Below are 25,943 nucleotides of genomic sequence, written 5' to 3' on the forward strand. Positions count from 1 at the left end.
ATTTTATTTGTCACATGCTTCATAGACAACAGGTGTAGACTAACAGTGAAACACTTACTTACAGGTCCATTTCCAACCATGTAGAGTTAAAGATAAGATAAAGAATTTAATACAAATAAAACCAAAAAGTGACACAAAGAATAAATAACCAATCAAAATGACCAGTGGAAGAAAACAGACTGAAACAGAGAAGGACTACTGGATTTGTCCAATTAATCAACATACAGTATATATTTAATTGTTTTAAATGTTCCATTGCATTGCCTTAATGAACACAATAATGGCTTGCTGGGTTTCACTTTCTGTTCCAGAGACAGCGAGACTAACTTGATCTGCAGCAGTCAGAAGCTAAAGGCTCTACTAAATCCATTCAGAGTTACAGGATGATTTAAAATTAAAGGCAATGTTCCCACGTTAGCGGAGACTGCATTCACAGCTGCATATGACGGCTCAATCGGAAATTACCTTTAAAGCGTCAATCAGCAGTTGAAACAATGACAAAGCTTATTCCCCGCCCCTGTTTCAGTAAAAAACTGAGGGATGGGGCTGGAGAAATGTAACCACTCATATACAGAGCACTGGATGCAAAGTCTGACCATCCATGATATCAAAATTCTAGTTTTTATCATGTTTTTAGGCTACATAGTGTTTGTTTACATTAGTGTTTGTTTACATTTACTTTGTTTACCAAAAATAGGAGTAAAACAAGCTTATGTTTTGGGTTCTGATGGGGTACGACAGTTTAACTAATCTCATAAATTATATTCTTCAAGAATAAATGGGCACATTTCCATAAATGTATGTAGCAACTGCAGATTTCCCCTTTCAAATGCACAATCTGTAATGCTTCAGCGATACAGATGAAATAGTCCCAAGTTCCATAGGAACACTTCTTGCAAAGCCATACTTTTCATGAAATCTCTATGTAACATGGTTAGCTGGCAAAAATAGGGATATCTTTGAAGTGTGCCGTATGTCACTATAATGAGACAGTCGGAAAATGGAAAAACAGAATGCGTGTAAGTCCCTAGTGCGATAATGATCCCATAAGACTGCCATACATCTATGGTTCCACATGCAGGGGCCGGGTGGGAAACCTCCGTTTTTGGCCTGCATACTAGACCTACGGGCCCTCCTCAAATTAATGAGTGGAGCACTGGGGTGATAGGCCCTGACACAATCCCCCATTCCTCATGGAAATAACACACGGTTACCCATAGCAACCACTTTTTACAAGCCCTCTTCCCAAATGTAAAACACCTGGCTGAGTTTTCCAGTGCTTTGGGTCTCATTTTAGACCTCAGTGGTGAGAGGCGAGAAGGAGGGTCAGTCGCTCATACACTATCAGCGATTCCTAGACCAAAAAATGACATGTCAAAGGCAATAAAGAGTTCCCCACTGTGAGGATTGGGTACTTGTTCAGGTCCAGGCACCAGATGTACTGTACTGAGGTGAGGAGGGCTATAGAGGGTACATTGTTGATTTATTTGCCAGCATTTTAAAATTGGTTTCACTGTAGATTATTCATACATGGCTATATTCCAGAAGGAAATCAAGTGTTTTCTTTACCGTAGATGGTTATTTGAGAAATACTAACTGTTTCCGTCTGATATCTCAGTACAGTTGAGTTATTTAGGAAATAATGAAGTCAATGTTTTTCCACTTCGAACCGACCGGTTCCTTGTCTTAATTCCCTGATAATTCCACCACCTTAACGGACAAAGGGAATTATGAGTAAGAACCTGTCGGTTCGAAGTGGAAATACATTGACTTTCTTTTTTCCGAAATAACTCTAATCTCCATGCACTGTCATTTTTAAATTGATAAGAGCTAGGTAAATGGGTAATCTGTTTGGATATTATTCTTTTCTCCTTTGAGAACTTTACTTCATTGTTTTATTTATTGATACCTTAAAGGGAAATCAACGTCATATTCATAATCTCCAGCACCAATCCTACATCAACATATGTGGAAATGTTTTGTATTAAAATATAGAGTATATACAGTAACAGTCAAAGGTTTGGACACACCTACTCATTCAATGGTTTTTTATTGAGTTTGACTATATTCTACATTGTAAAATAACACATATGGAATCATGTCGTAACCAAATAAGTGTAAAACAAATCAAAATATATTTTATGTTTGAGATTCTTCAAAGTAGTCAACTTTTGCCTTGACGACAGCTTTGCACACTCTGGGCATTTTCTCAACCAGCTTCATGAGGTAGTCACCTGGAATGCATTTCAATTAACAGGTATGCCTTGCTAAAAGTTCATTTGTGGAATGTCTTTCCCTAATGTGTTTGAGCCAATCAGCTGTGTTGTGACAAGGTAGGGGTGGTATACAGAAATACCTATTTGGTAAAAGACCAAGTCCATATTACGGCAAGAACACCTCAAACAAGCAAAAATAAGCTCCAGTCCATCATTACTTTAAGATGTGAAGGTCAGTCGATGCGGAAAGTTAAACACTTTGTGCAATTGCAAAAACCATCAAGCGCTATGATGAAACTCGCTCTCATGAGGACTGCCACAGAAAAGGAAGAGTTACCTTTGCTGCAGAGGTTAAGTTCCTTAGAGTTACCAGCCTCAGAAATTGCAGCCCAAATAAATGTTTCACAGAGTTCAGGTACCAGACACATCTCAACATCAACTGTTCAGAGGAGACTGCGTGAATCAGGCCTTCATGGTTGAATTTCTGCAAAGAAACCACTACTCCATCATTAAGGTGCTCCATCATGCTGGAAAATGCATTGTTCATCACCAAACTGTTCCTGGATGGTTGGGAGAAGTTGCTCTCTGAGGATGTGTTGGTTCCATTCTTTATTCATGGCTGTGTTCTTAGGCAAAAGCTTTTTTTCCGGATGCCCCAAACAATCGGAAAGGGGATTCATCAGAGAAAATGACTTTACCCCAGTCCTCAGCAGTCCAATCCATGTACCTTTTGCAGAATATCAGTCTGTCCCTGATGTACTTCCTGGAGAGAAGTGGCTTCTTTGCTGCCCTTCTTGACACCAGGCCATCCTCCAAAAGTCTTTGCCTCACTGTGCGTGCAGATGCACTCACACCTGCCTGCTGCCATTCCTGAGCAAGCTCTGTACTGGCGGTGTCCAATCCCGCAGCTGAATCAACCTTAGGAGATGGTCTTGGCGCTTGCTGGACTTTCTTGGGCGCCCTGAAGCCTTGTTCACAACAATTGAACCGCTCTCCTTGATGATCCGATAAATGGTTGATTTAGGTGCAATCTTACTGGCAGCAATATCCTTGCCTGTGAAGCCCTTTTTGTGCAAAGCAATGATGGTGGCACGTGTTTCCTTGCATGTAACAATGTTTGACAGAGGAAGAACAATGATTCCAAACACCACCCTCTGTTTGAAGCTTCCAGTCTGTTGTTCGAACTCAATCAGCATGACAAAGTGATCTCCAGCCTTGTCCTCGTCAACACTCACACCTGTGTTAATGAGAGAATCACTGACATGATGTCAGCTGGTCCTTTTGTGGCAGGGCTGAAATGCAGTGGAAATGTTTTTTGGGGATTCGGTTCATTTGCATGACAAAGAGGGACTTTGCAATTAATTGCAATTCATCTGATCACTCTTCATAACATTCTGGAGTATATGCAAATTTCCATCATACAAACTGAGGCAGCAGACTTTGTGAAAATTAATATTTGTGTCATTCTCAAAACGTTTGGCCACGACTGTACATGCCATTGGAAGGGCTCTCAGTTTTTTTTTCCGGTTAGTTTTTTTCTCACCATAATTTGCAAATAAATTCATAAAAAATCCTACAATGTGATTTTCAGATTTTTTTTTCTCATTTTGTCTGTCATAGTAGAAGTGTACCTATGATGAAAATTACAGGCCTCTCTCATCTTTTAAGTGGGAGAACTTGCACAATTGGTGGCTGACTAAATGCTTTTTTGCCCCACTGTATACATCGGCTTAAAGATTAACTTCTTGTTAATCCAGCCGCTGTGTCAGATTTCAAAACGGCTTTACGGCGAAAGCATACCATGCGATTATCTGAGGACAGCGCCCTGCTTACAAAAACATTTTCAAGCCAAGTAGAGTCACGAAAGTCAGAAATAGCGATAAAATTAATCGCTTACCTTTGATGATCTTCATCTGGTTGCAGTCACAAGAGTCCCTGTTACACAATATATGTTTGTTATGTTCGATAAAGTCCCTCAAAAACTCAGTTTTGTTCAGTAATCCACTGGCTCAAAGGTGGTCACAACATGCAGACGAATACATCCTAATAGCACCGGTAAAGTTCGTTGAAACATGTCAAACGTTGTTTATGATTCATCCTCAGGTTGTGTTCAATAGAAAGGAAAAAAACGAAGGGCGCGCAATCGGTCACGCACGCAAACCAGCTCTGCTTCATTCTACAGTCCACTTACAAAATGGTCTCATTCTTCCTCATTTTTCAGATAAGACTGTTGACATCTAGTGGAAGCCATAGGAACTGCAATTTGTGTCCTAATCCATTACATGCTGTATAGGCATTCAATTGAAAAGTACCCACATCAAAAATATCCCACTTCCTGGATGGATTTTCCTCAGGTTTTCACCTGCTATATCAGTTCTGTTATACTCACAGACATTATTTCAACAGGTTTGGAAACTGTAGAGTGTTTTCTATCCACATCTACCAAGTATATGTATATCCTAGCTTCTGGGCCTCAGTAACAGGCAGTTTACTTTGGGCACCTCAGTCATCGAAACTTCCGAATACTGCCCCCTATTCCAAAAAAGTTAACAGTCTGATGGCCTTAAGATAGAAGCTGTTTTTCAGTATGTCGGTCCCAGCTTTGATGCACCTGTACTGACCTCGCCTTCTGGATGATAGCGGGGTGAACAGGCAGTGGCTCGGGTGGTTGTTGTCCTTGATGATCTTTTTGGCCTTCCTGTGACATCGGGGGGTGTAGGTGTCCTGGAGGGCAGGTAGTTTGCCCCCGGTGATGCATTGTGCAGACCTCACTACCCTCTGGAGAGCCTTGCGGTTGTGGGCGGAGTGGTTGCCGTACCAGGCAGTGATACAGCTCGACAGGATGCTCTCGATTGTGCATCTGTAAAAGTTTGTGAGGGTTTCTGGTGACAAGCCTAATTATTTCAGCCTCCTGATGTTGAAGAGGCGCTATTGCGCCTTCTTCACGTTGTCTGTGTGGATGGACCATTTCAGTTTGTCTGTGATGTGTACGCCGAGGAACTTAAATCTTTCCACCTTCTCCACTACTGTCCCGTCGATGTGGATAGGGGGGTGCTCCCTCTGCTGTTTCCTGAAGTCCACGATCATCTCCTTTGTTTTGTTGATGTTGAGTGTGAGGTGATTTTCCTGACACCACACTCCGAGGGCCCTCACCTCCTCCCTGTAGGCCGTCTCGTCGTTGTTGGTAATCAAGCCTACCACTGTAGTGTTGTCTGCAAACTTGATGATTGAGTCAGAGGCATGCATGGCCACGCAGACATGAGTGAACAGGGAGTACAGGAGAGGGCTGAGAATGCACCCTTGTGGGGCCCCAGTGTTGAGGATCAGCTGGGTGGATATGTTGTTTCCTACCCTCACCACCATGGGGCGGCCCGTCAAAGTCCAGGACCCAGTTGCACAGGGCGGGGTTGAGACCCAGGGTCTCAAGCTTAATGACGAGTTTGATGACGAGTTTGAAGGGTACTATGGTGTTAAATGCTGAGCTGTAGTCGATGAACAACATTCTTACATAGTTATTCCTCTTGTCCAGATGGTTTAGGGCAGTGTGATTGCGATTACGTCGTCTGTGGACCTATTGGGGCGGTAAGCAAATTGGAGTGGATCTAGGGTGACAGGTAGGGTGTAGGTGATATGATCCTTGACTAGTCTCTCAAAGCACTTCATGAGGACGGAAGTGAGTGCTACGGGGCGATAGTCATTTAGCTCAGTTACCTTAGCTTTCATGGGAACAGGAACAATGGTGGCCCTCTTGAAGCATTTGGGAACAGCAGACTGGGATAGGGATTGATTGAATATGTCCGTAAACACACCAGCCAACTGGTCTGTGCATGCTCTGAGGACGCGGCTAGGGATGCCGTCTGAGCCGGCAGCCTTGCGAGGGTTAACACGTTTAAATGTTTTACTCAAGCTGGCTGCGATGAAGGAGAGTCCGCAGGTTTTGGTAGCGGGCTGTGTCGGTGGCACTGCATTGTCCTCAGAGCGAACATGAAGTTGTTTAGTTTGTCTGGAAGCAAGACATTGTGGTCCGCGACGGGGCTGGTTTTCTTTTTGTTGAATTGCGACTCTACTTTGTCTCTATACTGACGCTTGTATGATTGCCTTGCGGAGGGAATAGCTACACTGTATTCGGTCATGTTTCCGGTCGCCTTGCCCAAATTAAAAGCAGTAGTTCGTGCTTTCAGTTTTGCGCGAATGCTGCCATCAATCCAGTTTCTCGTTGGGGAAGGTTTTAATAGTCACCGTGAGTACAACATCACCGATTCATTTGCTAATTACTCACTCACCGAATCAGCGTACACATCAATGTTATTGTCTGAGGCTATCCGGAACATATCCCAGTCCACGTGATCGAAGCAATCTTGAAGCGTGGAATCAGATTGGTCGGACCAGCGTTGAACAGACCTGAGCACGGGCGTTTCCTGTTTTAGTTTCTGTCTATAGACTGGGAGCAACAAATGGAGTCGTGGTCAGATTTGCCGAAAGAAGGGCTTTGTATGATTCGCAGAAGTTTGAGTAACAGTGATCCAGAATTTTTCCAGCCCAGGTCGCTCATTCGATATGCTGATAAAATTTAGGGAGCCTTGTTTTCAGATTAGCCTCGTTAAATTCCCCAGCTACAATAAATGCAGCCTCAGGATATGTGGTTTCCAGTTTACATAGAGTCCAATGAAGTTCTTTCAGGGCCGTCAAGGTGTCTGCTTGGGGGGGGGGGGGGGGGGGGTCGGGGTGTACACAACTGTGATCGAAGAGAATTCTCTTGGTAGATAATGCGTTCGGCATTTGATTGTAAGGAATTCTATATTGTTCACCTAACTCCTAGATAATTCTATATTGTTCACCTAACTCCTATATAATTCTATATTGTTCACCTGATTTCAGTGTATGTGAAAAAACAAGCAATGTGTAGAGAATCATAGTACCATCTAAATCGCTGTTTCAATAACCGAAAGTAAGACTGAAAAGTGTGGGAGGGGATGGGGAGTAAATCCAGGAGGGGGGAAGAGTTGTTTGAATTCAGGTAAATATTGTTGCAACTTGACTAGCTTCCACAAGGGGCTGCGTGGAGACAAAGGGCTCTATTCAATCCACATCTTGGAAGTTCCGCTTTAATATGGTCATTTAACAGCAACGTTCCCGCTTTTGCAGAGATTACCTTCCTGGTAAATGCTGCATACATCAATCAGCTCAGTCGGATATTACCTTTACATTTCTATTGCATAATCTGTAACACCTCACTCAGTTTTACAGATTGAACAGAGCACATAGTTCCTTTAGAAGGTACAGAATACGGTCAAGGGGATATTTGCCTCAAAGTGAATCCGAGATTCTCAGAATCTCTGGCAGATGACCAAATCGCATCAAAAGGAATGAAATAATTCCTGTTTGAAGATGATGCATGATAACTGTAGTGATGGTGACCAGTGACAAATAATGGTGAGCAGCACCCCCTTCTGGTTGAATACAGGAACAGCAAAATCAATGACAACTACCTCCCTCTAACATGGAGGAAGAGATGGAACTCAGAGGCTGGCCTACTGTAAATGGCAACCTATTGGCCAGGGCCGATAGGGGTCAGATCAAAAGTAGTGCACTATAGGTTCCATTTGGGACACAGGCAGACGGTTGGTAAAAGACAAACAAAACCCAGAAATCCAAAGGCAAATGTATTGCATACTGCATGTTCTGTAAGAGCCTTTATAGCGTATATAGAGAACATCAATGAACACATTAGAATGTATATAGATCTGTCTTCAAAGTTTATCAATCACAGAACAAAGTTGTACCCTGTGGATACCTTTTAAATTATACAAAGTGCACAATTAAAGTTAATTCAATTCAGCTGCATCAACAACTATTAAATCAGAACTGCTGAACTGTTTTCCTCTCACAGAAACAGTGGAGAGGACCACTGCATTAAGGCTTTACATTCAGACACCTAAAGATATGATTGTACTGTAAGGAGATAAAAGTGACCCATGCATTATACTGGAATGAAACAAGAATACAAACCATAGACCTTAAATACACATTATTCTTCAAGCATATTTGGCACCATATTTGAGCATAGAATACAAGTACAACTTACAATACATTGTTTGTAATAATATGGAGGTAATATAGCATTTTGGCACAACACAAGAATAAGTATTTATGCAAAGGACTGATCGTTATGTGCACTATACTGACTGATCAACTTCCCGTTTCAACCTAAAAAGCTGCAGGAATGATTCTTCCTATAATGAACATGGTCAGAATCTACAGAACCAAACCCTGTCTATAACCATCAGAGGACCAAACAACAACGTATTCACTGACTGAGGCCAAATACTACCCATTTAACAACCAAAGCACCCTTTCTCAGAGGAAAATTATATCAGTGGTCCTCAAACTCTGGTCCGAGGACCGGCACTGGTCTCTGGGATGCTGCTGACTGATCCCTCAGGTTGTTAGCTGACAACAACGTAGCCAGAAGTGCCTTCAAGGACCATAGCAGCTTGTCAGTTCTTGGTACAAGAGGGTCCATTGTTTTCTGGTCCCAGTGGCATATAAAAGGTTGAGAAACAGAGTTAAATTACACAGAATTACTGCAGGAACCTTTAAAGGGTCATTTTGATGAATGTAAATATTGTGTTTTTACCCCACCCACAGTTAACCCAGAAGAATAGGGTGCCATGGTTGGTATTATGTGGCAGAGCTTTTGTTGTTGCACCATAATATGGCAATTCAACTTTAAGGGGGTTTCCAGACCTGTCTTAAACCATCTCATAAAAACTAAAAGTAGGTATATAGATATCATTAATAATATATTCAACAATACTATGTTTATTAATAACAATATGTGTTTAGTAACATCAATATATTGAATTGCTCAACATTATGATATTATAAGTATAAATTCTTATGAATATATATAGGCATCTGCTTGTGTTATACAGAAGCAGTGAGAGATATGACATAATAATAACGCTATCTTTATTTATACTCCTCCAAACTAATGCAAATCAATGCGTTCGCCATTGGTCTACAAGGTAAGACAATAACGAACTGCGATACTGAATATGAATTGAACCCTCCCATGCACAGAGAGGTTTCAACACAGGTCAAGACTGGTTTCAAAACAGGTCTGTGAAAACCCTGACGCAAGTCCAGAGGGGGAAGACTATTGGGGTAAATCAGCACCCCCTGATGGACATGCATAGAACCTACCTATATTTAGATCTAAAGGATTTCCTCTGATTTAGCATTTTGGTCAGCGTTATTTGTGGGGCTTCATGAATAATAACACCACCTAGGCTAAGAGGATTCACTGTCACCCACAGGTTAATGGGATTTATGTAGAGTTACATCAAACATCAATTAATGATTTTCAACCACTATGGTCCAATGGAAAATTATACCATCACATTCACTTGTTTTCACTTCGAGGCTACATCCCTCATTATCCTTCCACTTTAACCTCTTCAACTAACGCTCAACTGTCTATGCTAAACTTCGCATTGATCGCCACACATTTGTTTTACACCGGAAACAAAGCTGAGAGAGCAGCAAAACTACATACAGATGTACCGTACTGTAATATGGACAGAAAACAAGGCACACACCATTCCTTCAGCTCATTGAACCTGTATTAACCTCCATCTGTGGTGGGGCACAGTACTATGTGTTGAGATGTGAGCTACTGTACTGAGCATATCCTGTATTAACCTCCATCTGTGGTGGGGCACAGTACTATGTGTTGAGATGTGAGCTACTGTACTGAGCATATCCTGGGGGGGAAAGCTCTTCCAGATTGGTGTATTTACCAGTGACAGAAATACACTTGTCGTATGCCTCAGGCTTTGACTGGCAAGCTGCCTTATAACACCCTGATAACTCCACTGTATCTTCCACAGATGTACCGAACCACCAATCCCGTAACCCTCGACCCCTAAAGAGAAACAAGAAACGCAACACTAAGTATATGTAAAAAGTATATGCCTGGATACAAGACATGCAGGCAATGTCCACCATCACAGGTGGTTTAACTCACTAACAAGTGTAACAACTAACAAGGAAGAGCCCTCCAGCAACTCAATGAAGGGAGAGAGAGCACTTCGACACCAACAGGCCAATGAAAGGTAACAGGCATGCAATTTGCGCATGTTCTTATTCATAACATAACTCCACGTTTGTCTATGCAAATATACTCAACAATGGCATTGAGAAGCTCACGATATCCACAATCAAAATCACTCGCGTTGAGATCGGAAACAAGAAAGAAAATGTTAATACCCTGCTACGCCAAGACCAAGCTCTACTTCTACGATAAGGGTCAGTTGTATACACTGACAGGGAAAACAGGGTTCATACCCCTCTTTTTACTATCCTCTAAAGGCTACAAGTCGCTCACTCCAAGGTCTTATGAAAAACAAAGAGACCAAGACCAAGCTCTACTTCTACGATAAGGGTCAGTTGTATACACTGACAGGGAAAACAGGGTTCATATCCCTCTTTTTACTATTCTCTAAAGGCTACAAGTCACTCACTCCAAGGTCTTATGAAAAACAAAGAGAGAAAAAAGATGCCCTCCAACCACAACATATCCCCAAGTCAATACCACAGGTTCTGTCCTACTCAATATTGGGACTATATTCTGGAGTTACTTGTTTGTTCAGTTGCCTTTTCCATGGATTCAAATAATATAGAGCTAAAGTGGGGTTCAAGCACCATGAGGAACCAATATGTAGAGCTACAACAGAATTGCTCTGCAAAGGACCGCCTTGTACAACAGTGCAAGGGCCTCCGGAGCTGGGCAATCTGGAGCCGCATGCAGCACACAGTAGCAAGCATGTCAGTCTCCCTACAACTGGAGGGGACTGAAATAGGCCAGAATGGATCCCAAATGGACCCAAATGGAGCCAAAATGGTGACCAACAGCAGCCAAAATGGAGCCTGCCTGAATTGCCACAATGCTGCTTAGTTGCCTTGCACTTCCACTTCAAAGGTTGCATCTAAAGGCCTGTGAGATCCACAATGGCCTTGATGAAGATTATGTCGTCGCGGATGTAGGAGTTCTTGGCGTCAAGCTTTGAGAGCGGGCAGAACAGCGGGCAGCCGCTGGCGATGTTCATCTCGCTCACAGGCCTCTGGAAGGAGGAGGAAGTGATGTCAGGCCGGAAGGCGTCGATGATGTGCTCCCTGCTACTCTGGTCCAGCAGCATCAGAGTCACCTGGTGAGAGGGAGAGAAAGAAAGAGAGAGAGAGAGACAGAAAGTGTGAATTCCACATGAGCATGTCTGATTTATTCATCAGAAATCTTCATGCAAAATCCACATTTATTATACATTTAGATTTATAAATTACAAGATTGCCGTGAATTTCAGTATGTAAAAAGATCTGATCAAATCTGTGCATTTTATAAATGAGTTCACCGGTCCTTGCCTTCTGGTTAAAGGGCCATTTTAGCAGAGCATCACTCAGTCCTCTCATCACCACAAAGAAAAGAGAAAGGTGACTGCCACGCCCTGTCCCGTCCCCATTCAGGTAGATCCGCAGACACATCTTATAGCCGTATTTACTGGTGTAGAATGCTGTTGGGGAAAAATACATTTTATAGCCATATTTATTGGTGTGGAAGGCTGCAAGAGGAAAACACAATAGACTACGTTGTGTGCTGTCCTCATGACTTGCACTACTACGGAACATGGTAGTCTCGAATTAGACTCAGTTTGTTCTGGCTCCAGTCTTGACTCGGACTGGAATAGCTCTGGTCTCACTTAAGCTGGTCTATAGCACTGGTTCTGGGAGATACCTGGTGAGAACATGGCGGGGGCTCGGCCAGCGATGGCGTCCTGTCTCTTCTTGGTGAAGTCAGAGATCCTCCAGACGAAGACGCCGTCGAACGTGGTGGCCGACATCTCTCTCAGCCTGCCCTCCATCTCCGCTACCGTCAGGTCCTTCAGTCCCACCGTCCTCTCCAGCTGCCGCACCTGAGACACACGCACACACACACAACAGTGTGCTAGCTTCTATTAATTTTTTTTAAACTCTGAATCTCCAGCTTTATACCCCATTATAGAACACGTGGTTTGGAATTCCTATTGTTAGAGCCTCTCCCACCCATGATATATGAGACAACATACACATGGCCACATTCATATTAAGTGACATCGTTTAAGTCGTGACCTAGAAACCCCACTACCACTAGTCTTAGCACCTGTAATTCGTCATGGATGATTTTAAAGTTACTTTTGATTTGTTTGATCTACTAATGTTTAATGAATGGTGCCAACAAGAAGAGGAGGAGGATTTTAAAAGAAATTAAACAAGAAGAAGAGCAAGTGGACCAGCAACCTGAGCCTAGCGTTAACATTAGACATGCAGAAATCAGTAACATTAGCAGAAAAAGAGAGAAAATTAAGAAGTTAGCTACATCAAGACAGAACAACTAGGCAGTGTAGTGCTTTCTGGAATGGCTATCAGACAAGGGAATAAACATCGATCTGGCAACCGTTTCAAAACACGAGATGGGTAATATTCTCCGGAGTTTCTACGCCACCTACTGAATAAGGTGTGGTTTGATTTGCAGTTGCACTTTGGCCAAAAAGGCAATGAAGGAAATCACAAACTGAAGAAGCCAGACTCATTCGTAATAAAAGAAGACAAAAATGAAGAAACCAGGAACCACAAAAATCCAAGAACCACAAAAATCAAATGGAAAGAGAGAGAGAATCGTAGTGCCTGCATGTATGAGAAACTAGGGGAATGAGCTCTGTCCCACGTAGAAATGTGCAATTCAGCATCAGAAATAAAGCTGTCGATGCTGTGATCATCTGAAAAACGATGTCATTGTGGTTTCTTTTCTGATCTGCCTCATCAATGTCTTTGCTACAATGTTTTTTTTATTTTACCTTTATTTAACCAGGTAGGCAAGTTGAGAACAAGTTCTCAGCTCTCAGTTCTCTCTGTATTCAGATCCATGGACAGCGCCCCCATAAAATGTTTCAAACTGGCATTCAATTTCCCTATGGATAGACCAGACGTGCACTGTTTTCAGAACCATGGACAGCGTCCGTAGAAACCAACGTTCTGGAACTATCAACCAGCGCCTGGGTAGTTTTGCTTTACAGGACAGTCAATACGAATAGAACTAACAACCAGAGAACGCCTAAAATGTCACTTGACAACCAGTGTTAGTGAATATAGCATCACGTATTGTTGAAAAATGTATGGTTTGGGAAATAATCTTGATTTTTAATGCTGGTAACCCTTTGTATAAAAGCAATAACACACTCAATGCCATGTGTTATGATATTTTTATCATGGCTGTGGTTTGTACGCCCCTCGGCTTCGCCTCGGGACTGTGCTCATATCGTTGCCATGATAAAAATGTTATAACACTTGGCCTCTCATGTATTATTGCTTAAGTGAGTCATGCCATTGAATTTAAAGTGGCACTGCAGTCCCCCTTTCACCATATTTAACACCTGATTTACAAAAAGGCACATCTCAATAGCTGGTCCAGGTACAGTTGAAGTCGGAAGGTTACATACACTTAGGTTGGAGTCATTAAAACTAGTTTACATACACTTAGGTTGGAGTCATTAAAACTAGTTTACATACACTTAGGTTGGAGTCATTAACTAGTTTACATACACTTAGGTTGGAGTCATTAAAACTAGTTTACATACACTTAGGTTGGAGTCATTAAAACTAGTTTACATACACTTAGGTTGGAGTCATTAAAACTAGTTTACATACACTTAGGTTGGAGTCATTAAAACTAGTTTACATACACTTCGGTTGGAGTCATTATAATTCGTTTTTCAACCACTCCACAAATGTCTTGTTAACGAACTATAGTTTTGGCAAGTCGGTTAGGACATCTACTCTGTGCATTCCAACAATTGTTCACAGACAGATTATTTCACAATTCCAGTGGGTCAGAAGTTTACATGCACTAAGTTGACTGTGCCTTTAAACAGCTTGGAAAATTCCAGAAAATTATGTAATGACTTTAGAAGCTTCTGATAGGCTAATTGACATCATTTGAGTCAATTGGAAGTGTACCTGTGGATGTATTTCAACGCCTACCTTCAAACTCAGTGCCTCTTTGCTTGACATCATGGGAAAATCTAAAGAAATCTGCCAAGACCTCAGAAAAAACATTGTAGACCTCCACAAGTCTGGTTCATCCTTGGGGGCAATTTCCAAACGCCTGAAGGTACCACGTTCATCTGTACAAACAATAGTACGCAAGAATAAACACCATGGGACCACACAGCCGTCATACCGCTCAGGAAGGAGACGCGTTCTGTCTCCTAGAGATTAACATACTTTGGTGCGAAAAGTGCAAATCAATCCCAGAACAAAGGACCTTGTGAAGATGCTGGAGAAAACAGGTACAAAAGTATCTATATCCACAGTAAAACGAGTCCTATATCGACATAACCTGAAATGCCGCTCAGCAAGGAAGAAGCCACTGCTCCAAAACCGCCATAAAAAAGCCAGACTACGGTTTTCACCTGATCGTACTTTCTGGAGAAATGTCCTCTGGTCTGATGAAGCAAAAATAGAACTGTTTGGCCATAATGACCATCGTTATGTTTGGAGGAAAAAGGGGGAGCCTTGCAAGCCGAAGAACACTATCCCAACCGTGAAGGACTAGGGTGGCAGCATCATGTTGTGGGGGTGCTTTGCTGCAGGAGGGACTGGTGCACTTCACAAAATACATGGCATTATGAGGAAGGAAAATGATGTGGATATATTGAAGCAACATCTCAAGACATCGGTCAGGAAGTTAAAGCTAGATTCCAAATGGGTCTTCTAAATGGACAATGAAACCAAGCATACTTCCGAAGTTGTGGCAAAATGGCTTAAGGACAATAAAGTCAAGGTATTGGAGTAGCCATCACAAAGCCCTGACCTCAATCCCATAGAAAATTTGTGGGCAAAACTGAAAAAGCGTGTGCGAGCAAGGAGGTTATCCTAACTGACCTAAAGCAGGGAATTTTTACTAGGATTAAATATCAGAAATTGTGAAAAACTGAGTTTAAATGTATTTGGCTAAGGTGTATGTAAACTTCTGACTTCAATTGTACATGTAAATCATAGGACCAGTTAGGGGGTGGGGCCTGTTTTGCTATTTATTTCTCCTCTTTGGTTCATCAAGTAAGGAGAAGGCTGATGACATCACAGATTCCAATCAGACCAACTCCTTGAATGCCCTACTGTTTGAGGTTTGCAGTTGTGTAAAAAAACAAAATACCTATTTTTCTGAAGAAAAAAAAACGTTTTACCCTAGTGTGTGTACTTTACTGTACTTATACTTGGGAAAATCGCTTTTCAACAATAAAAGTAAAACAAATCGCTGGAGGACATCTTTAAATGTTGGAAAGGGACTCTATAAAGCAAATGACAATTTAATCTCTGCTTCAGGGTCCTCATTCCTACCTTGTTGCTCAGGGCCTCAATCTTATCCTGGTCCAGTCGATGCTGTCTGTTACCTGCCTCCATGGTGGTGGTGAAGCGTTCTACCTCTCGGTTCAACACACACACCACATTCTCAAACGTCCCCACCTTCACCTCCAGGTCAGTGCACCTGCGTCCCAGCTCCGCCACCTTGGTCTTCTCACTGTGGAGCTGCAGCTCCAGGGCCGCCCCCACCGAGCTAGGCAGGGGGGTGAAGGAGGTGGACACGGTCAGGGTTGGGACCGGGGCGGGAGGTGGAGGCAGAGGAAGAGCCGTGGTAGGAGGCCCCGGGAGACCTAAGGAGGAAGAGGAGGATGTGACCCCCTGCACGGGAGGCCCGATCGAGGTGGTGCTGATCTGGGAGACGCGGACCTCCAGCTCCCTGAGGGAACGGTGGAGGTCCAGGAGCTTGTGTCCGGCTAGCTCCAGTCCCTGCGGCTGCAGGCCCTCCATGCTCACCTTCAGGGATACATAAGTAAACACTGAGAAAATAACCACTCCCTCAACAAAATAAAAAGGAGCTGATCGTAGACTAGGAGGCAGAAGATACTGTGTATTTAAATACTGTATTCTTGACAAAGCTCATTCTAATACTTCTACAACTGTACATTGCATTTTAGTTACACTGTTTATACACACCAGATATTTATTTATATACTGTATTCTCGACATAGTTCACTCGAATATATCTACTGCGTACATACCATTTTTAGTATATCTTGGGGGAACACATCCGGTGTACATACATATAGATTGCATTTGGATTACTGTTACTCTGCTATTTCATGTTAATTCAATTTGTTTTCCGATGTTTCTTGATTTACAATTTTTTATTTTAATTATTTGTCTACGTCATTGACATTTTACTGCATTGTTAGGAGCTAGTAACAAACATTCTGCTGCACCCGCTATAACATCTGCTAAACTGTGTACGCGACCAATAAACTTTGATTTGACGAGGCAAGTAAATGCTAAAGCTAATCTAAATGCTAACGCTAATGTAACTGCTAAGTAAATGCTAAAGCTAATCTAAATGCTAACGCTAACGTAAATGCTAAAGCTAATCTAAATGCTAACGCGAACGTAACTGCAAAGTAAATGTTAAAGCTAATCTAAATGCTAACGCGAACGTAACTGCTAAGTAAATGCTAAAGCTAATCTAAATGCTAACGCTAACGTAACTGCTAAGTAAATGCTAAAGCTAATCTAAATGCTAACGTAACTGCTAAGTAAATGCTAATGCCACCAACCATAATTTAGCGTAATAGGTGTGTACACTGCTATTCACCAAACAAAAAGGTGTACAAACAGCATTTCCGCTCCACTACATCCATGCTCACCCTCACCTTCATGCCCATAATGTAGTGTAGCAGCAGGTTGAGGTGTTCGTAAGCGCAGGCCCTCTCGTGGTCGTGGATCCTCTCCTTCTCCACCTGCACAGAGAGCGGGGGAGAGGACAGCTGTTTTAACAGTAGCACCTTAACCAGGTATTAACTAAGAAATAACATGGTCAAATGGTAATTACACAGTAACAACCTTGTTTGTTTCATTAGGATTGGTTAAAACCATAGCTCTGAAAAGATAAAAAAGCTACTTACTGACATATCACACCCAACAACATGGAATCTGCACGGCGTTCTGAATTTGCTGCAGAACTTAATGTGGTCCACATACTTGGGGAAAACGCCAAAGAAGAAAAAAAGACAATGATTTGACAAGTTCTACAGCCATTTCAAACATCATCCTTCTTAAAATAGTGTGGATTATTTTTCTCTCAATACTGTGCTTCCTTTTCTGTCATGCATTTTCCAAATGCATTCAGTCACAAGTTCCCAATGACAATATAAAATCGGCTATATTGTGTGTGTTGAAGATTTAAGAACTCACCTTCTCCCTGGGGATTTTCTTCTTGGCACAGCCTTCACAGATCATGGGGTACTTGGGGCAGATCTCGTCGTGGGCCTAAAAAGGACATGTTTTTATATAGCTTCTTACACAAATTGATGCTAATACTCCTTGCAATCTTGACGCGATCATAAACCAGCCATTTGAGAGATTTAACAACCAACAGACGGATGGATGGATGTTCTCTCAGAGCCTGCATTATTTCTCACCTTGATGTTTTTGAAATGGAATGGCTCCTTGCAGTACTTGCAGTTGAGGGTTCTCTCAGGGCACTCTCGCTCGTTGTGGCGTTCCTGTTCGTTGAAGCGGATCCGCTCTTTACAGGAAGGGCAGGGGATGATCATGAACTCACACTTCTCTTCGTGGCTCAACTGTAAGAGACCGAAAATAAAGTTAGGATTCACTTGGCTTTAGTATACGTTCATAACAGTGTAACCAAGGATCTTCGGTCATACTGATCGTGACAAAAGAGCAAAGCAAAACCCAGACATACACTACAGTACTGAGATGCATTGCTTACAAGCATTTCTGGCACATTGGTGGTGCTCCTTCTTTTCAATAATGCATGTCTGTCTAAATGCATCGTCTGAACGATGAAAAGGTTGATAATCAGTCTAAAAAACAGGCAACTAACCTCGTATTCTTTAATATTGCCTTTCCAAGTGCAACCTTCGTTGATGCAGACAGCAGAGAGGTTTTCGACCTCTCTTCGAGCTGCGTTGTCAGGAAAAGCCTGCAGAAGTGAGAGCAAACAAAAATGGAGCCTTTTGCTGTTACAGTTAATCTGTCCTGTTTTCCAAACGCATCATTTATGATTGTGAGGTATGTGTGTGTGTGTGTGTGTGTGTGTGTGTGTGTGTGTGTGTGTGTGTGTGTGTGTGTGTGTGTGTGTGTGTGTGTGTTTGTGAGATAGAGATAAGTGCACACGCTCCAAATAGCGTGGACGCACTGGCACTACCTTTGCATTATACAACACAAGGAGAAGCTGCTGTACACACGGATAACACCAGCTAGACATTACTTCTGAATGACAGGGCTTTTATAAAACCAGTGTAAACAAGGTCCGATTCAAAAGTTGAATGACATCACCAGTATTTAAAGGATACATTTAGATCTCACTTTTTCTTTGGGACGATGAACTGACACTGGAATAAAAGACTGAAGAAGAAGCTCCTAGAGATTAACATCTTTTAAGTACATTGCATTTGAAAACCCCTTGATTTTTTCCCCACATTTCGTTACAGCCTTATTCTAAAATGTATTCAATTGTTTTTTCCCCCCTCATCAATCAACAAACAATACCACATAATGACAAAGGAAAAACTGTAAGATATTTTTGCACATTTCAAAAAAATGTTTTTACTGAAATATCACATTTACATAAGTATTCAGACCCTTTACTCAGTACTTTGTTGATGCACCGTTTGGCAGCGATTACAGCCTCGAGTCTTCTTGAGTATGACGCTACAATCTTGGCACACCTGTATTTGGGGAGTTTCTCCCATTCTTCTCTTCAGATTCTCTCAAGCTCTGTCAGGTAGGGTGGGGAGTGTCGCTGCACAGCTATTTTAAGGTCTCTCCAGAGATGTCTGATCAGGTTCAAGTCCGGGCTCTGGCTGGGCCACTAAAGAACATACTGAGACTTATCCCAAAGCCACTCCTGCGTTGTCTTGGCTGTGTGTTTAGGGTCATTGTCCTGTTGGAAGGTGAACCTTTGTCCCAGTCTGAGGTCCTGAGCGCTCTGGAGCAGGCTTTCATCAAGGATCTCTTGGTACTTTGCTCCGTTCATCTTTCCCTCAATCCTGTTTAGTCTCTCAGTCCCTGCCGCTGAAAGAAATCCCCACAACATGATGCTGCCACCACTATGCTTCACCGTAGGGATGGTGCCAGGTTTCCTCCAGACGTGATGCTTGGCATTCAGGCCAAAGAGTTCAATCTGTTTCATCAGACCAGACAATCTTGTATCTCATGGTCTGAGTCTTTAGGTGCCTTTTGGCAAACTCCAAGCGGGCTGTCATGTGCCTTTTACTGAGGAGTGGCTTCTGTCTGGCCACTCTATCACAAAGGCCTGATTGGTGGTTGTCCTTCTGGAAGGTCACCCCTTCTCTACAGAGGAGCTCTGGAGCTCTGTCAGAGTGACCATCGGGTTCTTGGTCACCTCCCTGAGGCCCTTCTCCCCCGATTGCTTAGTTTGGTTGGGTGGCCAGCTCTAGGAAGAGTCTTGGTGGTTCCAAACTTATTCCATTTAAGAATGATGGAGGCCACTGTGCTCTTTGGGACCTTCAATGCTGCAGACATTTTTAGTACCCTTCCCCAGATCTGTGCCTCGACACAATCCTGTCTCGGAGCTCTACAATTTGTTCGACCTCATGGGTTGGTTTTTGCTCTGACATGTACTGTCAACTGTGGGACCTTATATAGACGTGCCTCTCCAAATCATGTCCAATCAATCGAATTTACCTCAGGTGGACTCCAATCAAGTTGTAGAAACATCTCAAGGATGATCAATGGAAACAGGATGCACCAGAGCTCAATTTCAAGTCTCATAGCAAAGGGTCTGAATACTTATGAAAATAATGTATTTCTGTTTTTTATTTTTAATATATTGGTAAACAATTCTAAAAACCTGTTTTCACTTTTTCAATTATTGGGTGTTGTGTGTGGATTGATTAGGATTTTTTGTTTTTCTTAACATCCATTGTAGAATACGGTTGTAACAAAATGTGGAAAAATCCAAGGGGCCTGAATACTTTCCTAATGCACTGTATGTATTCAATAGCAAGTGTGCCTATATGTTCACAAAGACCAACATTGTAGACACTTACACAGCCTTGTTTTAGAATTGACGTGGGCTCTTCAAAAATGTCCTCTTTGATACAAGCATTGCATTTCTGAGGTCCATCTCTGCAATGGGAATATGTTGTCAACAAACAGTACAAAAGAACAGTACAGTGTGTCGTATTGTCAAATGTGTAATATACACTGAGTGTACAAAACACTCCTTACATTGAGTTGCACCCCGCCCCCCTCTTTTGCCCTCAGAACATCCTCAATTCGTCGGGGCATGGATTCTACAAGGTGTCGAAAGCATTCCACAGGGATGCTGGCCCATGTTGACTCCAATGCTTCCCACAATTGTGTCAAGTTGGCTGGATGCAGTGGTGGAAAAAGTACCCAATTGTCATACTTGAGTAAAAGTAAAGATACCTTAATAGAAAATGACTCACCCAGTAAAATACTACTTGAGTAAAAGTCTAAAAGTATTTGGTTTTACATATACTTAAGTATCAAAAGTAAATTGAATTGCTAAAATATACTTAAGCATTAAAAGTAAGTAAAAATAATTTCAAATTCCTTATATTAAGTAAACCAGATATCACCATTACATTTTTTTTTAAATGTACGGATAGCCAGGGGCTCCTGACTCCAACATCATTCACAAACGAAGCATTTGTGTTTAGTGAGTCTGCCAGATCAGAGGCAGTAGGGATGATAAGAGATGTTCTCTTGAGAAGTGTGTGAATTGGACCATTTTCCTGTCCTGCTAAGCATTCAAAATGTAACTAGTACTTTTGGGTGTCAGGGAACATGTATGGAGTAAAAAGTACATAATCGTCTTTAGGAATGTAGTGAAGTAAAAGTTGTCCAAAATATAAATAGTAAAGTAAAGTACAGATACCCTAAAGAAAATACTTAAGTAGTACTTTAAAGTATTTTAACTTAAGTACTTTACACCACTGGCTGGATATCCTTTGGGTGGTGGACCCTTATTGATACAGGAAACTGTAATGAGTGGAAAACTCAGCAGCGTTGCAGTTCTTGACACAAACCGGTGCACCTGGCACCTACTACCATACCCCGTTCAAAGGCACTTAAATATATTGTCTTGCCCATTCATCTTCTGAATGCCACACATACACAATCCATGTCTCAAGGCCTAAAAATCCTTATTTAACCCATCTCCTCCCCTTCATCTACACTGATTAAAGTGGATTTAACAAGTGACATCAATAAGGCATCATAGGTTTCACCTGGATTCACCTGGTCAGTCTATGACATGGAAAGAGCAGGTGTCCTTAATGTTTTGTACAATCAGTGTATTCATCAAGCATCATATGTTGGGGGGCATTTCAATAGTCTAAAGTTTTACCAGACCAGCACATACACATTACAGGGAAAGGAGACAATAAAGACGATTGTATACAATTGAGATACACTCTTTGAACTCCTACCTGACAGTCATAGTGAAGCAGTAGGAACAGAAGCGGTGTCCACACTGGGCTTGGAAGGGCCTCCGCAGCAGGTTGTGACAGCAGTTACACAGGTGCTTATCCTCCAGCTTATTGGCCAGGATCTTCTTGGGGAAGCCGGGTTTGTTGCTCTCCATGGACGATGGAGGGGATGGTTCTTGCGTGGCCATGTTTCACTCAGTACGCCTCAGACCTGGCAACAACAATGTCACAGAGTCCAAATAAATATTAAAAAACTACTATGAGGTATTGACATGACAAGGCTAATTTTTCTATGTGTTGATGACATGATAAAGCTAGAATGATCAGTGTGCGCAGGTCTCCATGTGCCATCTTCTTCTGGGTCTCTATTTGAAATCAAACTATAATACTGTTTAATAAAGGTGCAGAAGGTACACTACATACTGATTTTTCTTGATATGACACTAGGGTCATTCCAACAATTCAGTGCCTTTTGAGAAGCATAACCTTGTCCATTTGTTTTCTAAAAAATACATTTTCCCATCAAGGGGTAAAAAAAAACAAAAAAACTATAGTAAGTGACAATTAAGTGCCGAAAAAAATAACAGGGTTGACTGTAACAGGTTTGACAAATTAATCTAAATCAGCCATAAATCCCCTTGTGACAGGGGGAACGGAAGCATGTTGTGTGCAACAGGGAGGGGCAATAGAATGCAAGCTTCACAAACGATTGTTAAAACATTTATAGCCTATCTATAGGTAACAGGGTTGATATGTTATGCTCGACCCGCTCAGCTTTCCACTGCTACAGGCATTGTGTTTTCCATGTATATTTCGAGGTTGGACGTTAGCTCTTTAGCTGCACTGATAAGTGTCACCTCGTTAGTCAGTGTGCTAGCTTGTCATCTCGTTAGTTGGAAGGTGTTCCACCTGTGCTGGCTCAGTGCTCTTGAGAGATGTGGAGGGTTAACAGCTTTAGTTGGAGCGCCCTATTTGATTTCTCGAAAAACAATCCTTTATCTGATCGTCCCTGTTTTGCACCACTTTTTGGTTTGCTTCCTGTCTTTAAGGTGTGGGTAATTATTTTGTTTGCCTGTTCTTGGGAAAATGTTGTGGGTGCTCATGGTAGGTCTTTTAGGTCCCAGATGTTGTTGTTAGTCAACTTCAGTGGATACCCACATGAGTCTATTAGAACTCCTCCTAAAACCCTACCTTTTCTGTTTTGGTTGTTGTCAGTGACTCTTGTTGATAGTTCCTCCTTCTGTTTGAGTGACAATCTTTCATTTTCTTGCTGGGGAACATAACACTACAAAATACTAGAAAATGGCCAATATGAGTAGAACCATCTAACCTGCTTTTACACTATGATTTGACTATTAGATGGATGTTCAATGTTTTTTTTAAACCAATTTAAAAAGGATATAACGAGCAGTTCACGTAACTGGGTTAACCTTAAAATGAGACAGGAGTAAATTAATCACGTGATAAATAATACTCTTCAGAAATGACTCAAAGCAACAAAATAACCAGGGCTTTACGATGATGGTGAAAACTTGGGAGTTGGGATTCAAATCTTCCTAGAAGGTGCAGAGGGTGTGTGGAGAGACATGTCAAAATGCTGAGATTGTATTGAATTCTTCATGAGGTCTATATTAAATGGCAATTCATTTAATATAACATGCTTTTAAAATTCAAGAATTGTGCACAAGTTCTACTTAAAATATCAAAGGGAGGCAAAATGCACTCTTTTCGTGGAACGACCCACTAATATAATATTACTTCAGTTGTCAGAGAGAGACAATTGGGCAGATCTGATAGGTTACAACGCCAGCCAATATTGCTTGTTTAAATGGTGGCATTATAGCCAAATAACTGGTATGGCATCTAGCCTAATCCTTTGACATTCCAAAAAGACTGTCATTGTTGCACTAGAAAATATAGAAAAATTTCATTTTAACACCCATTTGAAACATTACGGTACAACTGACACAGGATCCATCACATGGTATGCTTGTACTAGTACATGCACCGTGCATTAAGACAGTCACTGACACTATCAACGACAACTTCAATGCAGCTAGCCAGGCCTATAGAGAGAGATGGCATAAGGCCCGTCTCCCTTTGTTTACATTTCGAGTCAGCAGTCATAGCGCCATGTCGCTCGAGCTACATTCGTGTCGGGAACAGTTGATCTTCATGTCACGCACAAACGAAATGCTCGGCGTAGTCAGACAATCCGAATGATGCTTACAAATCGTAAATCCATTGTTGTCGCCCTCCGCTTTCCCCTGTTGTCGTTGCTATAGCTATCAGCATCTTTAGCTGGAAGCGGTACCCTACACGTCTAACCGCCACGCCCCTTTAAAAAGCAGGTGCACAAACCAGTTTGATGTCGAAAAGGTTTCCTATTGAAAATGGACGACGGGCAATTACATGACGTTTACCAGCGTTTTAAACCCTCATCGCTTGCAGGGGTAGTAGAATGCTCCTTCTCGTCGCAGCCCCGCGGGCGTTAAATGTACAAATGTTGCATGTGACTCTGCAAAAGAATGATTCAGTTTTCTTTAACGTTAACGACATAATACATATGGTACGGAGAAGCTAGCTAAGGCTGTTATTGTTCAACTTCGCCATTGCACTGTGCTGTGTGGGTGTTACGTCATGTGCAGCCTGAACATGGGTTGACCAATGATGTGTAGGCTACATATAAATCATTAGGATTGACTTGACAGCCAGACCAGACGTGAGCCTGTATGTATAACTCTAATTAAAATACATTCATACAAAATCTACAGTTATAGATTTGCATAATTATATATGTTATACATTTTATAACTCTTGACTATTATTTCTACCAAATTCCAGTATAGTTACTATATAAGCATACCTCATGAGATACAGTTCCTCAAGCTATAAATTGATACAGTCCCTGTAGCTATAAATTGTAGGCCTAGCAACTGCTACCGCAACTGGTAAAAGAAAAATATTCAAAGTAATAGATCAACGGGACTATCTTCAGAAGTGAAACGTGACCTGTATCAAGGTTGTGTGAGGTGTTTCCCTGGTAAGTCAACAGTGCTCTGTGTATTCAGAGATATGGACACTGAAAGATATTTCATTCACTTGACACTGTCAAAAAGTCAATATGAAGCAAGTCTATAGTTTGCTCTGTGGGAAGGTTGAATGGCCGCACTCAAGGTTAATTAGCAGTTAACCCACTGTTCCCCGGGCGCCGATGACGTGGATGTCGATTAAAGCACCCCCCGCACCTCTCTGATTCAGAGGGGTTGTGTTAAATGCGGACAACATTTCAGTTGAATGCATTCAGTTGTACAAATGAATAGGTATCCCCCTTTCCCTGCTTTGCCTGAATGCAAATGCTACTCAAAGTAGGGGACCATTGTTGGTGAGGGAGCCACCTATCACTATTGAGATGCACCCCATCCTCCTATGCATCTGTGCCACTCCAGTAGAAAGGGGAGTAGTAGGGTCACTGACAGGACAGAGGTCCGTATCTGGGCTTTCACTCTGACAAAGATTTTAAAAGGAAATTAGGAAAGGAGTAATGAGAGAAACAAACAAAAAACATTAATAAATGAGAATTAGCAACATCTGCTGGTTCGGAGGTGCTACGCCTCGACACATGGCATTGCACTATTATGTTAAATCCTTAAGTGCTTACTGAAAATGCAAGCTATTCACCGAGTTATCAGCGGCATTTAGGCATGTTGAATGACAGTTTAAGATGAAAAATGAAGCAAGAACTATAAATATTGTATTGGCAATGCATCCATAACAAAAGGGAACATGAACAGCAGGCATTACATTTTGTCTTTAGAAAAACATTGAAATAGATGGGTCCTTGGGACCTACTCATACCTGAAAAAATCCCATTAATATTGAAAATGTTCAGATACAGTACTACACATAGGCTAAAGCTTATGGCTTGTCTTCACTAAGGGTTGCATCTTGACTTCAAATCTGCACACTAATCGCTCAATTAAATGACAATCTCCCATTGACCTCCAGGCATGATTTAAGCGAAATTCTGAGTTATTAGCCACATGAGTTTGAAGTTAGGATTCGGACCAAACTGGCTACATTTGCTGAAATGTCTCGATTACTCTGGCACGCAATCAGATACAAAATAATGGGTTTTGTC

The 25,943-nt window shown here is 41.9% G+C and overlaps 1 protein-coding gene across 4 annotated transcripts; it reads right to left on the minus strand.

Moving 5' to 3' along the window:
• Positions 1–7,880: 7,880 nt before the first annotated feature.
• Positions 7,881–24,419, minus strand: LOC109873949 (TNF receptor-associated factor 2). Of its 4 annotated transcripts, XR_002252648.2 has the most exons (13): positions 24,226–24,419; positions 21,803–22,013; positions 20,396–20,474; positions 18,205–18,303; positions 17,780–17,941; positions 17,553–17,627; positions 17,264–17,338; positions 17,012–17,098; positions 15,648–16,124; positions 12,007–12,184; positions 11,637–11,785; positions 9,921–11,425; positions 7,881–9,848 (listed from the first exon to the last, which is right to left on the minus strand). XR_002252648.2 is itself a non-coding variant. In XM_020465650.2 (12 exons), exons 2-12 carry the CDS (start codon positions 21,988–21,990, stop codon positions 11,207–11,209), a joined length of 1,788 nt encoding a protein of 595 aa, XP_020321239.1. In that variant the 5' UTR covers positions 21,991–22,013; positions 24,226–24,419; the 3' UTR covers positions 7,881–11,206. The 4 variants fall into 4 exon arrangements, 3 of the variants coding, with proteins under 3 accessions (XP_020321239.1, XP_020321241.1, XP_031665052.1); XM_020465650.2 differs by having other exon boundaries at positions 7,881–11,425; XM_020465652.2 differs by lacking the exon at positions 24,226–24,419 and adding an exon at positions 24,033–24,210 and having other exon boundaries at positions 7,881–11,425.
• Between the last annotated feature and the right edge of the window lie 1,524 nt (positions 24,420–25,943).

Source organism: Oncorhynchus kisutch, linkage group LG29 (genome assembly GCF_002021735.2).
Source record: "Oncorhynchus kisutch isolate 150728-3 linkage group LG29, Okis_V2, whole genome shotgun sequence".
NCBI lineage: Eukaryota > Metazoa > Chordata > Actinopteri > Salmoniformes > Salmonidae > Oncorhynchus > Oncorhynchus kisutch.

Coding starts and splice junctions, on each gene's coding strand:
- LOC109873949 (XM_020465650.2), bottom strand. CDS start 21,990: ATGGCCACGCAAGAACCATCCCCTCCATCGTCCATGGAGAGCAACAAA. Junction 20,475..21,802: donor TGCTTCACTATGACTGTCAG/GTAGGAGTTCAA, acceptor TTCCCATTGCAG/AGATGGACCTCAGAAATGCA. Junction 17,942..18,204: donor GCAATATTAAAGAATACGAG/GTTAGTTGCCTG, acceptor GGTCTCTTACAG/TTGAGCCACGAAGAGAAGTG.